Source organism: Paralichthys olivaceus, chromosome 20, assembly GCF_024713975.1.
Source record: "Paralichthys olivaceus isolate ysfri-2021 chromosome 20, ASM2471397v2, whole genome shotgun sequence".
Classification (NCBI taxonomy): Eukaryota; Metazoa; Chordata; class Actinopteri; order Pleuronectiformes; family Paralichthyidae; genus Paralichthys; species Paralichthys olivaceus.
Window position 1 is genome coordinate 9505686 of NC_091112.1, and position 13546 is coordinate 9519231.

General features: G+C 42.3%; 2 protein-coding genes across 14 annotated transcripts in view; one reads left to right on the forward strand and one right to left on the reverse strand.

Annotated features, from left to right (window-relative positions):
- Positions 1-4335, forward strand: part of spire1a (spire-type actin nucleation factor 1a) — a 28380-nt gene extending 24045 nt beyond the window's left edge. For all 13 annotated transcript variants that reach the window (XM_069515933.1, XM_069515935.1, XM_020090818.2 and 10 more), the window contains 5 exons: positions 718-855; positions 929-999; positions 1525-1552; positions 1708-1871; positions 2046-4335. In XM_069515933.1, the coding sequence (XP_069372034.1) occupies positions 718-855; positions 929-999; positions 1525-1552; positions 1708-1871; positions 2046-2325 (681 nt within the window). In that variant the 3' untranslated portion in view covers positions 2326-4335. The remainder of the gene's footprint in view (positions 1-717; positions 856-928; positions 1000-1524; positions 1553-1707; positions 1872-2045) is intronic.
- Positions 4336-7561: 3226 nt separating this feature from the next.
- Positions 7562-12357, reverse strand: klhl38a (kelch-like family member 38a). Its single transcript, XM_069516174.1, has 4 exons — positions 12217-12357; positions 9222-10578; positions 8451-8556; positions 7562-7994 (listed from the first exon to the last, which is right to left on the reverse strand). Exons 2-4 carry the CDS (start codon positions 10575-10577, stop codon positions 7705-7707), a joined length of 1752 nt encoding a protein of 583 aa, XP_069372275.1. The 5' UTR covers position 10578; positions 12217-12357; the 3' UTR covers positions 7562-7704.
- Between the last annotated feature and the right edge of the window lie 1189 nt (positions 12358-13546).

Here is a 13546-nt window from a genome sequence, read left to right on the forward strand (position 1 = left end):
ATAACCGCATCTACATGCACTCCTTCTTCCTCTTCTTTGTCTTTTTCCTCTCCTTCTGCTTCCTTTTCTCTCTCTCTTCTTATTCTTCCTCATCCTCTTCTTCTGGTCCCTGTTCTTTTTCTTTTTCCTCTTTCTGTTCTCCTTCCTCCTCCTCTCCACGTCCTGTTCTCCTTCCTCATCTAATTTGTTTTTTTCCTTTCCTTCCTCTTCCTGCTCTTATTCTGCCTCACCTTCTTCTATTTCCTCTTCTTCTTTTTCTTCTTCCTCCTCTTCTATCTCACAGTACCCAAGTGTGATTGTTGTAAAACTTCTTGCGATATTTAAGGTGCGCTTATTCTCTGTAATGCATGAATCACAGCTTGAGTCGTGACCATTTGTGTGAACAGGAGATCTGTCGAGTCTTATTTTGGATTATTTTTAACTGGAGCTTTAGTCAGGACATATACAGTAAAGAGAACGAAGGAAACTGATTGTGAAAAGCTGTGGACCACCAACATGGCAGCTGTTGTTTGTTGCTGGAGGCATCTTCTCACATTGTTGCCTGCTCTCACATGCACCATCTCACTGCACGTTTGCTTTTCGGGTTAAGTGGTGATTGCTGGGTGCTTGTGTTTTGTGGGATTCTCAGTATTTCTTTAGTTTTGCCTTTCACATCATCTGTTTACTGATCTGTGAACGATGAGGGAGTTTGCTGAAGTGTGGATTCTCTTCTTCCAGGAGGAATTCTGTTACCCCGTGGAGTGTCTGGCGCTGACGGTGGAGGAGGTGATGCACATCAGACAGGTTCTGGTCAAGGCTGAGCTGGAGAAGTTCCAGCAGTACAAAGACATCTACAACGCTCTGAAGAAAGGAAAGGTAGGTTGTCTTCAATCAGGCTGATGTTTTCAGACTCATTTACAGTTACTTCACCTCATTCTTTCCTCTCCAGCTTTGCTTTTCATGTCGGATCAAGAGGTTCTCCCTCTTCACCTGGTCCTACACCTGCCAATTCTGCAAAAGGTGAATTTAATTTTATTCATACAGTTTCCACAGGGTCTTAAATACTTTAAAATACTGTGTATAGTAACATAAATATGTTAAGGTAGGTCTAATTATGTTAGCATTCATATAACGCTACCTCTGTTGTGTTGTAGTTCTTTCTATAAGATGTAGGAGGCTGTAATAAAACTAGAAACAAGACCATCATCTCAATAACTGATCATCCCAAGACACCCTGGTCAGAATTGATCTCAGTGCACTCAGCTTATTAGTGGGAACAACTATGGATGGTCTCGGCCTGTAGTTTTAAATAACTTGACATTTCGGAGGTTATTGCTTCACCTTATCTTTAATTACGGGGAAGTGTGAGTAATTCTGTGAGTCCCATATTCCTTCGTGTTGATTGTACTTGTCACAGTTCTTACATTTCATTCATTATGGTCTTCAAATTTAACTTGTTGCAACCTTCAGAAACTCTGCACTCAGCTGAAGTTCAGCTACTGTTCAGTAATATTTAACTTAACGGTTAATTTGTATCTTTTCCAGGCCTGTGTGCTCCCAGTGCTCTAGAAAGGTAGGAGGCGGTCGACTTCTGTATATTTAACACACTCACAATCACTTTAATGTAAAAACGTTAGACTCTTGACACGTGTTAGCTGAGCCACGAGAACTGTCATGTTTTTCCTAAAAACACTGAATAAACTATTTTCAAATGTCATTCTATTTCAGATGCGTCTTCCATCCAAGCCTTATTCCACCCTGCCCATTTACTCTCTGGGCCCCAGTGCTATGGTTAAAGAAGAGGCAAGGGATGCATGTGCCCCAGCCGAGCCTGAGAGGAACCTGTTTGGTTCTGGACAAAGTCGCCACAGCCTACGCAGGAGTGTTAACAAGTACGTTACTGGAGAGCTTGCGTTTGTATTCATGCACATTCAGTTCGATGTTCAACTCTCTGTTTGCTTTCATGAACGTGAAGCTGTGTGGAGATTTCAATCAAATGGCCTCATATAATGTGTAGACAGAACTGGGTGGCAGAGACAAATGTTGTTTTTTCTCTTCATCCTCAGGTCGTCCAAACATGGCGGCGGCAGCAGCAGCAGTGGCAGCAAAGATGACCGGTCAGAGGATGAGCCGGAGCTGCCCAAGGAGCTGACGGAGGATTGGGTCGCCATGGAGGTGTGTGTAGACTGCAAAAAGTTCATCACGGAGATCATCTCCACCAGCAAGCGCAGCCTGTGCGTGGCCAGCAAGCGTGCCCGCCTCAATCGCAAAACTCAATCCTTCTACATGTCATCGTCCAACTCCGTCAACTTCCGGCCCTCGGAGCGCACCATCAACGAGGTGTAGAACGAAGGACTGCTCCGGTGCACTTTTGTTACGCTGAGCTTATTCATTCCATGAAGAAGAAAAATCTCCTCTTAGGCCACAAGGACTGGTTTACCGCAGTTTATCTAAAAAGTGATTTTCAAAAATAAAAATGAAGCCATGAAGCCAGTCTGCCCCACCCCAAAGGTAGAAAAGGTTGTTATACCTTACCCCTCCATCTCAGGAAAAGATGGCACGCTCTGATTGGTCGTGACTAGTCAGGACTCCGCAGTAGCTGCCAGATCACAAAGGAGAGCCATGTTTCTATCAGCGGCAGTGATGGACATGTTGAGCTGCTGATGTCACTGTTGTGAACCAGGTAAGAGAATGTATATTTGACTCAAGAGCAGGGTTAGATGATACAGAAAGCCAAAAGCTGCAGTGATTTTTGTGTAAATAGCATCAAGGCCCAACCCTGATCCTGATCTTAGCGCTCAATAAGTTTTCCAGTTCCTGTTTACTTCGAGCACTCAGGAAGAACAACCGATTGTCTTTTCTGACAGAAATGCACTGTTGATCCTCGTGTCAGGTCTGCCGGGGTCGATCTCCGCCCCCTGCCCCTCCTTTATTCTTCCAGCAACAAGTATGCCAAATGTTACGTCATCACTCACTTTTTAGTCATATATATATAAATGCATATTCACTGTTATCACAAACACACTGGGGGTTTAAGAAGAGTCAGTTTATTTTTCTTGGTGGGGGTTTCTGCTTTTAGTTGTAATGTATATTCAAATTCTGTGCCTGGTGCCAAAATGTATTTTTCTTTGAATGCCTTTGTAGTCATGGACCTACTGTACATATGTATGATATATGCACTCAATGGGGGACAGTTGAGGGTAATGCATTGTTCTTGGTGTCTTCACCCGTTCTTGTTTCAAGCTGCGCAAATCAAGCACAGAAACGTGGGCTGTGAATGTGTACATGCTGTATATCTTAATTATTCCAAAATTTAATATAAGAAAAACTCAAATTAAGTAGAAATATAATTTTACCATGTTTTAGGATTCCTGCCTCTGGGGCTTCTTTATTTTATTTTATTTTTCTCAGACCTTTTTATTATTAGTGTCCTTATATTTGTGTTGATAGTACGATTTTATTTCTATTGTATAGTTCATAAACTCCTCAGTGTTAAGATACTCCTAAATCGCAAATAGCACTTTTATTGGACCAATTTATTGTTTATATTGAGGTTTTTTTCTTGTCTTAATTAATTGATGATAATAATAATGATTAATCTTTATTTGTCACCGCTGGGTCCATAGTGTTATTTCCCAGGGTTCCTCATGAATGAAGGTATGTGTGAATGTCTGCAGGTTGTTTCTAAAGGAAGAATAATGGCTTAAACAAAACACTCCACTGACTTGATTGTAGGAAACTTTGAGAGTATAACTGTCATTGAATGAGCTCAATGAACATTATAGTCAAACTTGCATATAAAGTACGCATTTAAAACATCTCGTGTTCATATTGCATTCTGGGACAGTTATCACCAAACGAACAAAAAGCCCGACCAGCCTGTCAACTGATGCCATGTTCCAATAAATTAGTCCATTTGCCCAGTTTTAAGTTGGACCTCTGTAATGAATGTGTGCATGCTGTACTGTGACTTGTTTTTATCAAAGAAATTATAATAAAATCATCATCATTCGTACCCTGTTGCAGAATTTCAAAGTTTTCGCCAGCAGAGGGCAGTAATGGGGGGACATCTCTGATGTCCTCGCATCATCCTGTTGTCTTAGCGACATCATGTGGTACGAGCTGTGTTCTGCACCCATGTTAAATTGCACCACTTCTCCAGAGTTAGATTACGTTGACACTGTAAAATGCAGCACGAAGATGTTGCCATTCAGAATCTGTCTTTACAGCTGACCAACTACAATAGAATCACTTGCAAGTAGCTCTTGCAGAATTTACTGGTTTCATGATGGTTGACATGTAGTTTTACTCTGGTATTGAAAATAAAATTAAACTTGTTGCTTATTTTAACTAAAATGTTGTGTGTTTTATTTCCTAGGTTTTGTTTCGTTTGCTTTTTTTTGGTTTGTCTGTTAACAGGATTACGTGAAATTTACAGCACAGATTACCACCAAACCTGGTGGAAGGAAGCGGCATGGGTCAGGAAAGAGCCCAGTAACCTTTGGTGCAGATCCACAATCTTTCTTTCACATGATGAGATTTTTTCAACATTGTTGTTGATTTCTTTGAGAATAAATCATGGATCTTGATGAGCTGATACGAGTGTGTGATTGCGTGCAGCACGATTTTGAATTTAAGAGATATGTTGGGTGGAGGTATGTGTCCTTGTTCGATTTTGAATTAAGTGAATTTTAACTGTACAAGAAGTTTGAGATTGCCTTGTAACAGACTGGCAACAGATGATTTCCCATGGAGCAACAAGGAAACCCTGCATTTCAAACCACTCCAGGCTGTAGACAGGTCCCTCTGGTTGTAACATGTCTCTTTAAAAAATAAATTTCAACTGTTCTGTTTACGAGAACTGATTTTACAACCATGAACTAAAGACAAAGTGTGATCTCTGTGCCTGATTTCATGTTATATTTGTCATTACTGTTTTTTATACTTTGGAGTAATACTTCTTCAAAGAGTTTTCAGTTTCAGGTAAAACAAACTTCAAATGTAAACACGAGTTGTTAAACAGCATAATGTCTATTGTGGTCGATATTGTGTGTGTGTGTGTGTGTGTGTGTGTGTGTGTGTGTGTGTGTGTGTGTGTGTGTGTGTGTGTGTGTGTGTGTGTGTGTGTGTGTGTGTGTGTGTGTGTGTGTGTGTAGGCTAGCAATGAAATGTTACCCCATGATGGGTTAGTAACAGACCCTGAAAATAACCTGGCTGAGCAGTGACCCTCACACTGTTTTCTATGGACAGAGAAACACAGTCAATAAAAGTCTGAACAGGCTGCATATGTAGCAGCAGCTCAGTGTTGGTCTTTAACGCTGCATATGTGACTCAGTTATAGAGTTTTTTTAGGTTTTAGTTTAGTAATTTTCTCCACATGATGGACACACACAGAGGGCCATTAAGAGGCATTCGGAGGGCCCAGGCTAACGAGGGGCGACTTAACCTACTGACAGTCTGAGCTTGCTAATGTGGAGTGTGATGAAATTCCCTTTTGGCCGCTGCTCCAGAACAAGTTTCAATGTTTTGCCACTAATGGGCAGGGATTAAAATGCTAAGAAAGAAATCTGATCCGAGATCTCTTGCCCCCCGAAGGACTGTACACATGTTGAGCTTGGTTGTGTGTGTGTGTATGTGTGTGTGTGTGTGTAGCTACATATTTAGCCCACATGTGGAGCTCCTATATGCTGTCTGACGCTCCGTATGAGAGGAATGTGCGCTGATGGATCAAGAGCTCGCCACATGTCAGTCTCACTGTAACATAAAACCTGTGTTCTCGACATCTAATACAAACTGGTTTACTTCTCTGTCATAATTCTTACACTATTACACCAAAGTTAAATATAATGTCTGTATAGTGCTTCATGATGAACAAATGTCTCACCTGATAGCAACGTGTGTCCATCTGTGTCAACCATGTGTGCTTGTGTATGAAGGGAACATGACTCAGATGGTCTGCAGACAAATGGGGGAGCATTAAAGTTGAACTTGGGACCAGTAAGCAGAGACTCAACCAGTTGTTCTAATATGTTGGGACATTTAAAGCAAGAAATTCAAAACAGGATTGTGTTTGTTTTGTCACCACATTCTGTACAAACCTACGTCAGTGTTCCAACACACGCAGGGAAATCAATAATCATTAATAGAAGTACAATAAGAAAAAGGAAGGTCTTTCACTTGTGCAAATAACAGCAGCACATTGTGCTTGATGCAGAGGATCAGTGATGCAATCTCAAACAGTCTCATACACGCAGATGATTCCATGTAAACCATCACCTGGGCCAGAAGCTGGTTGAGCACAGCAACAGGGTCAGGATACAGGAAGAAGACGACAGAGATGGTAAGACCGGGGGCGTTTCAACAGGGTAGAACGAGAACGGCTGATTACGTTACTCCACAGCAACGACCATTGTGCAGGGTCTCCCAGGTTCTTTGAAACACCCCTGGGTAAGATCTGTCAACAAAATCTCATTGGCTCACTGATTTTTGTTAAACCCTAGGAATATGTTGCTGCTCACAGCTCACAGATTACCTTTTTATCTTAAGAATCTCACAATTTGAGATGAATAATGATTAGCAGAGGGAAACAGAAATGGAAGCATTTTAAGATCTTAACTCAGGTTGAGACAAAAGGAAGGATATTTCTCAGGAGCTACATTTAAGAATGTATGAGAAAATAGTCAAAATCTCATATTTGGCTTAAATTGAGCTCAGTTATGTTGAGGAGAAAAAAATATGCTATTTTAAATTTTCCTTTCCTCTGGGACATCTGGCATCTTCTTGTGTTGCCTCATTGTTTCCTCAGGCGATTGGAAGATTGATGTCAGATCACTGAATGTGTGACGATCTCCCCAAAAAGCTTTTTCAGTTATAATTGCGCGTAGCAGGTCACTGCACACCCACCAGCACTGTACATTCAAATATAGCACTGTCACATGTCCTCACATCACCGTAGCTGCCTGAGAAGCCATTTTCTTCATGTAACAACGGCACGTGAAGAAGAATAAAACACAGAACACGTTTTGTTAGGGAGCGGCAGGAATAGATCTCAGAGTCATGGATTAAACCAACAAAACTGGACAATGTCATTTCAATAAAACTGTTCTTCTAAGCAAAATTTCAGTCATATAGACTAATAAAGATCGACCATGAAGGACTTTGCCATGGGAGCTTGTCACACTTCATCATCGTCATGTGCACCCTGTTAGAAGCATGAGGGTCATGGAGGAATGTGTTTTCTTTAAAGTGCGACTGTCTGATCGGACATTTTGAACATATCGAGTTAATGCACGGACAGATATTCAACATGTGTTCAGTTTTGCACAACAGCCGTGAGTCCTCTGCTGTGTGTAAACATCTATGAAATAAACACATTAACACTTTTAGTTAGCATCAAACCAGTCTGCAGAAAGAGCTTTTTGGATTTTGTGTCCGAGCAGCTGCTTGTTGTGCGTGTGAGACGGCCTCTTGTCATCTCTGGGGTTCGGTTCCCCCCCAGGTGCCTCAGATGTGACGGCTCTGCACGGCAGCCAAGCTCTCCTTTGATTGACACCGCCTGGATTAAAATGCCGCCAAGCTGTGGAAGAGACTGAGCCGCGTGAGAGAATGCAGTCTGTTACAAAATGGTTTCCCATTTGTGTGGCTAGAGGCCCATAAATCATGGCGAAAAGGAGGTGGAGAACTTGTAGCCAAGCATTTGCCAAAAGTGGCAGATTGGATGAAAGGTCATGGTGGGTTGGGTCTGTTGGATACACAGACCAGTGGCAGAGAGCCATGGTCAAACAGCTTGTACGGCAAAGAGCCTCTTGATGTCCAAACGTCCGTCTTTGGGTCGTAACACTCGAAACAGTCTGAGTCCTCGATGACATCTTGGCTGTTGAGGATGCGTCCGCCGGTGACGTAGAGCTTGTTGTTGATCACTGTCGCGCTGTGGTGCATCCTTCGCTCCTTCAGATTCTCACATTTGACAAACTTGTTGGCTTTGGTGTCGTAGGCTATCATTCGCCTGGTGTACCCTGGAAATGAGATTTTCAGGTGAGGTCAGGTGTTACGTTTCTTATAAATATCAGATGAAAAACTGACAGTGTCTGGTTACCTGGTAGAAGCTTATTCCTCTGAGCCCGATCAAACACACAGCGCAATTAATACGGGCACTGTTAATTTCAGTCAACCCTGATTACATTGTGGTGCAACTGTATGCACTGTATACTCATATATTGCTCCTCAATTTATGTCTGGAACTATATAATGTGTCATACCTTACATGCATGTAATGTGAGTGTTGGTTCACATTGGCGGAGTGATATGAGGGAAGCTGATATGTGTTGGGAGGAGTTCAGGTTTCCCATGTCAGGGAATTCCGACATAAAACAAGTTCTGAATTCCACAGAAAAAAAAATTCTCCAAGCTCTTGCTCCACCAACAGCCCAAGTAAACACATGGGACAACAACTTATGAGAGTCTGAACTCACCTCCTATGATGTAGATCTTGTCCTCTATGACGGCAGCAGGGGCACAAACATTTTTCACCGTCCTCGTCTCCAGCCTCGACCACGAATTGCGAGCGATGTGATAAACCTGTTGACAAAAGAAAAACATTAACACTCAGTCTGCTTTCTAGATTCAACATTTGCTGACTTTCTAAAGAACTTAAAGGGATAGTTCAACAAAAAAGGAAAATTCACCCTCTATCTACTCACCACTATGCTGATGGAGGGGTGGGTGAAGAGTTTGAATCCACAAAAGACTTTTGAGGTAAACAGTGTTGCAGCCAAATCCAATACAAATGAAGTAACTGGCAGACCGATTCTTCAAAAACACAAAATGCCTCCATACTGCTCCTGTGGCTTCATCAGCAAGTGTCAGTGAGCCCCCATGTTCAAATTCAACTCAAAAAGGCATCATTTACACCATGTTTTTAGCCCAAAGGTCCTCTGATATCCTCCTCTGGAGCCTTGTTCACTTGTGGAGCACAAAAGTTCTTAAAACGTTTAGAGTGGTCACCATTTACCTCAATTGTATTGGATTCAGCTGCTACACTGTTTACCCCTGAAACTCCAAAAGTGCTTTGTGAACTCAAACACTTCACCCACCTCTCCATAGTGGGAGTAGAGTAGATAATGAGTTCTGTGAACTATCCCTTTAAATAGCTTCTGATATACTGACAACTAAACTATGTGCATGTCTGAATTTGTGTGGTACAATTACTGCCACTTGAGAGTTGATCCAATGCTCTTAACTACCTGAATCAGCCTGACTGGGTTCTGCATGGCGTCCTCCCCTCCAAAAACATAGATCCTATGATCACTGGCTGCAACGGCCGGATGCAGCACGGCTGTGGGCATCGGCGCCATGGCCTCCCATTGGTTAAACATACTGTTATATCTCTCCACTGACTGAGAGATCTGTTTGTCTACCCCGATGCCTCCCAACACAAAAATAAAGTGCAGATAGGACACACTCTGGTGGGCGTATCTTGGCTCTGACATTGGCTCGGCAGTCCTCCATTGGTTTGTTTTGAGGGAGAGTGTGTAAACTGTGGCGCTGACCGAGCTGTCACCTGATGTCATGCACAGACTCAGGCCACCGAGCACATAGAGGATGCTGTGGATACACACGTATGCAGCTCTGTAGAGCCGCAGAGGGAGCTTGGCCAACCACTGCCAGCGATGGGTCCTCTCATCGTACAGCAGTGCTTCACGTGAGGTTTGTTCATTGTTCTTGCGTCCCCCAACCACCACTAGTGTTTCTCTGCAGGTGTAGCGTCGAGGTGTGGTCCACAGCAGCTTGAGCTCACGGCTACACTTAGAGCTGACTGTAAGCATGAGGCGACGCACTGAATCGATGATCTCGGTGCACAGCGTGGACGACTGCACCAGGGGGTCATTGGCTATGAACTGGAAGAGATACGTTGGGTGGATGTAGCGAAGACGGACCTTCTTGAAGAGGTCGTGGATCGCACCCCGTCGTGAGAACGGGTCATGGTGGATCCACGCCAGCAGGGTCTCAAACACCTGCTCCTCCTCAGCACAAAGACGGTCATCTTCGAGGTAACACATGAGCTCAGGGAGAGACAGCTCGCAGAAGTCCTCTGTGGCAGCAACGTCAGAGAAACACCTCACAGCCATCTCCTTGGCTCTCTCCCTCAAACTCTCACAGTGGAGGATCTCAGAGAGACGGATCATGCTCAGACAGTTCTCTGGACTCAGCTGACCCTGGAGGAACAGTGAACAGGCCTCAAACAGACCTCCGTAGTGAAGCATGGATGCTGCTTGCATGAGCGGCAGGACAAACTCCATCGTGATGGTAATGCAGCCTGTGTAGACATAGTCGACGATGCCACTGATGATGCTCGAGGAGATTCCCTTCAAGTTCACCCGGGCCTGGCTGCTCTCCAGAAAGTTGCTGCAGAACATGGCGCGGAAGTACGGGCTGCTGGACACCAGGACGTTCCTGTGGCAGGGGATCTCCTGATGCTCGGTGCAGAGCAGGACGTCGGTCAGGATGCCATCCTGCCGCAGGATGTTGAGCTGGGAGAGGAGGGTGGAGGGAAGCTCTGAGTCTTTGAAAGAGAAAACTTCACATGGTCTACAGGCCATTCTGTGGACAGAGGAGAAAGTGAGAATGGTAAAGAACAACAGAAGGAAACCGTTGCTGATTGATAAGGCTATTTTAATTACATAATTGGAGGTAAACTGTTCAAGTTGAGTTTATTTCCATTTTGGGAAATATTTCCTGACTTGCTGAGAGTTAGATGATAAAATTGATACCCATCTTATGTCTGTTAAACATAAAACTACTGCCAGGTTAACTTAGCTTAGCATAAAGAATATTCCTGGAGTCTGATTGAGAAGAATATGAAGTATACATTTCCAAATTATTCAAACTATCTATCTATCCATCTATCCATTTATCAATCCATTATTATAGTAAATTAAAATGTTGCATAGGTTAGTTCATTAGTTCGTTAATTGTTAAAATTCTGTTTCTCCACGTACCAAAGCCCTAACACGTCTTATTGACCTGTGCCTGTGTCCTGAAAGCTTTATGTTAAAGTTGATGTCATGTGCTGTTTGTCAGTTTAATTTGTAAGCTATTCAAAAAATGGATATCGAGAACAACACAACACACACGGTGAAACTATTTGGCCTATTTGTTTCATGTGGCTTTTTATCTGGCTCATCATGCTAACCATGTGGATCCCTGGGATAGTAAACACATTTATTTATTAGCTCCTGCCGGGCAGCTGCTCTTAATGTGAATTACTGACTCACACGTTTCTATTTCAAACACCTTCTAATTTACCCTGATGAAGTAAGCCAGACCTCACGTTAAAGCTGCTCATCACTGCAAACCACTATCAGAGCTGCATCAACACACTTATCTGTATTTGTACTTTTATCCTAATAGTTCTGGACCTTTCTATGCTATTTTCTATATATTATGTTTTTTTATTATTTTTTATTAATCCTATTCCTCCTCTCAGTCCGTCTCTCCCTGGTTGTCGGGTTTGTGACGACCCTGCTGTTAAAATAGCAGGAATTTCATTGGGCTATTAGCAACACTAAGTCTGCTAATCACTCCCAGGACAGCTACTGGTTTCCCCCCCCCACTTACGGGCCCGGCCTGTCTGATATATTTGGACCACTAATCATTATTGTATACAATGAAATGCAAGAGGCTGTGATTGACATTTTTCCACCATCAGTTTTCTCTTAGAGCTTTGAAAGAACTACAGGTAGAGACTCAGAGCTAATTTTTAATAAACTGCATCTGGATTTATAAATTACAAGTCTGAATTGTAATTTAGAAACCAATCATCAATAATCTTATTGTACATTATTCAGATAAAAGTCTACCAATTGAACTTTAAAAAAATACTTTAAATACCAGATTATCCTTTATCCCAAAAGTGTTATGATAGTATGTGTCACAAAAATAATCAGATCCATCAATAGATCATCACATAATCCATTCAGTATCATTATCGTTATTAATATTATTGTTAAGTAACAACATGTGGCACAGACTACTTCCAGACATCTCACAGTAGTGTCTGACTCAAAAAACATATTTATATATTTATTCCTACAACATATTTGTTTGTGATCATTGACTGTAGCTGCCTAATAGAACATTTTCAATATAATATTTGTGTAAAATCAGTTGGAGTCAAATTTCTCCCAAATGAAGCTGCTGTCAGCCCATCAGTAACATCTGTGCCCTGTGAATTCTTACCTCCTGCCCTCAGAAAGTCAACAATATCCAAAATATCTTCTTGTCAGTGTGGTCTGAAAAAGAATCATCTCCAAGCACAAAATAAAAAACATAGTTCAGAGAGAGAGTGGTGTGCTCGTGGAGCGAGAAGGAGCATGACACACAGAAACGACGAGGCTCTGCAATGAGGAGCTGCGGCGCTCGCCATGAGGCCACTGTGTACATTCCTGCAGCTAAGAATAGTATCCTGGGCCACTGTGACTCCAGCCAGGCCTCTCATGTGACACAGAGCTGTTTGGTACCCAGTTGCCGGCTTAACAGCTCCTGCCAGGGTCCAGCGGAGGGAGTGTTTATAATAGCCAGGGGAGGGAGAATCATCGAGGAGTCCTGAGTCAACCATCAGGCCCACCCAGGCTGGGGTTTAATCAAAGTGTCCCTGAGCTGCTCACCCTTGTTCATCTCTCTGTGCTGTCTAAGTGCCGCCCTCCTCCCATCCCTCATGTGTGTAACACAAGATGAGGGTAAATATAGAGCAGCGCTGATGGAGCAGCTTGATCAGGAGAAACAGCTGTAAGATCTGGGCTCAGTTTACCTCAAGGTGTGCTGCTGCTTTACTACTGCTACTACCAGTCACCTGTGTGAGGTTCCAGGTATTCAGCGGCACTACCACTAATCCTATTTATAGTGGACATTTACTGTTTGTCCTAAAGCATGTGTCTGATTGTCTATATTGTATTGGTAGAGTTAGAAGAAATACCACCCAGTTAAAATTGACACAAGTTAAAAAATGAAAGGCAAACAAATAGGAAACGGTTCATAAGAAAACAATAAACACTGCAGAAATATCCTTAATAAGCTGGCTTGTGACCTTTAACATATTTGTCATATGAATGTTTCTAATGTAGATTTGAGTACTGTAATTTGATTCATGCTAAAAAAAACTGACCACATTGTGTCAAAATGTGGTTTAATTTAATGAAGTCATTTTTTAATTTATTTTATATTATTTTATTATTTAGAGTGTTTTCCTTTATCAATTCAAGTTTTTATTTTCTTCAATATAAAGAAGTGTGTATGTCTTCTGTCTTGCCTCAAGATACTAAAATCCACCAGTTTGAGAAGAGAAAACAGAAATATATACTTTGAGTCTCCACTGATAAATTCCAGAGAGATATACATGTAGTTCTGAAGCGCTAAGGACTATTTTTCCTCATGGTTCATGTCTCTAAATTGTACATTTTTAATCTCACAAAGAGAGAACATCTGCAGCCTCTCTCTTGCACCCGCTGCTTCTCCTGAGGTGCTGAGATGAATTATTGTCATGTTTGTTTAGTGGCGTATAACGAGAAAC

Coding starts and splice junctions, on each gene's coding strand:
- klhl38a (XM_069516174.1), bottom strand. CDS start 10,577: ATGGCCTGTAGACCATGTGAAGTTTTCTCTTTCAAAGACTCAGAGCTT. Junction 8,557..9,221: donor ACCCAGTCAGGCTGATTCAG/GTAGTTAAGAGC, acceptor TTTTGTCAACAG/GTTTATCACATCGCTCGCAA. Junction 7,995..8,450: donor CAAGATCTACATCATAGGAG/GTGAGTTCAGAC, acceptor TCTCATTTCCAG/GGTACACCAGGCGAATGATA.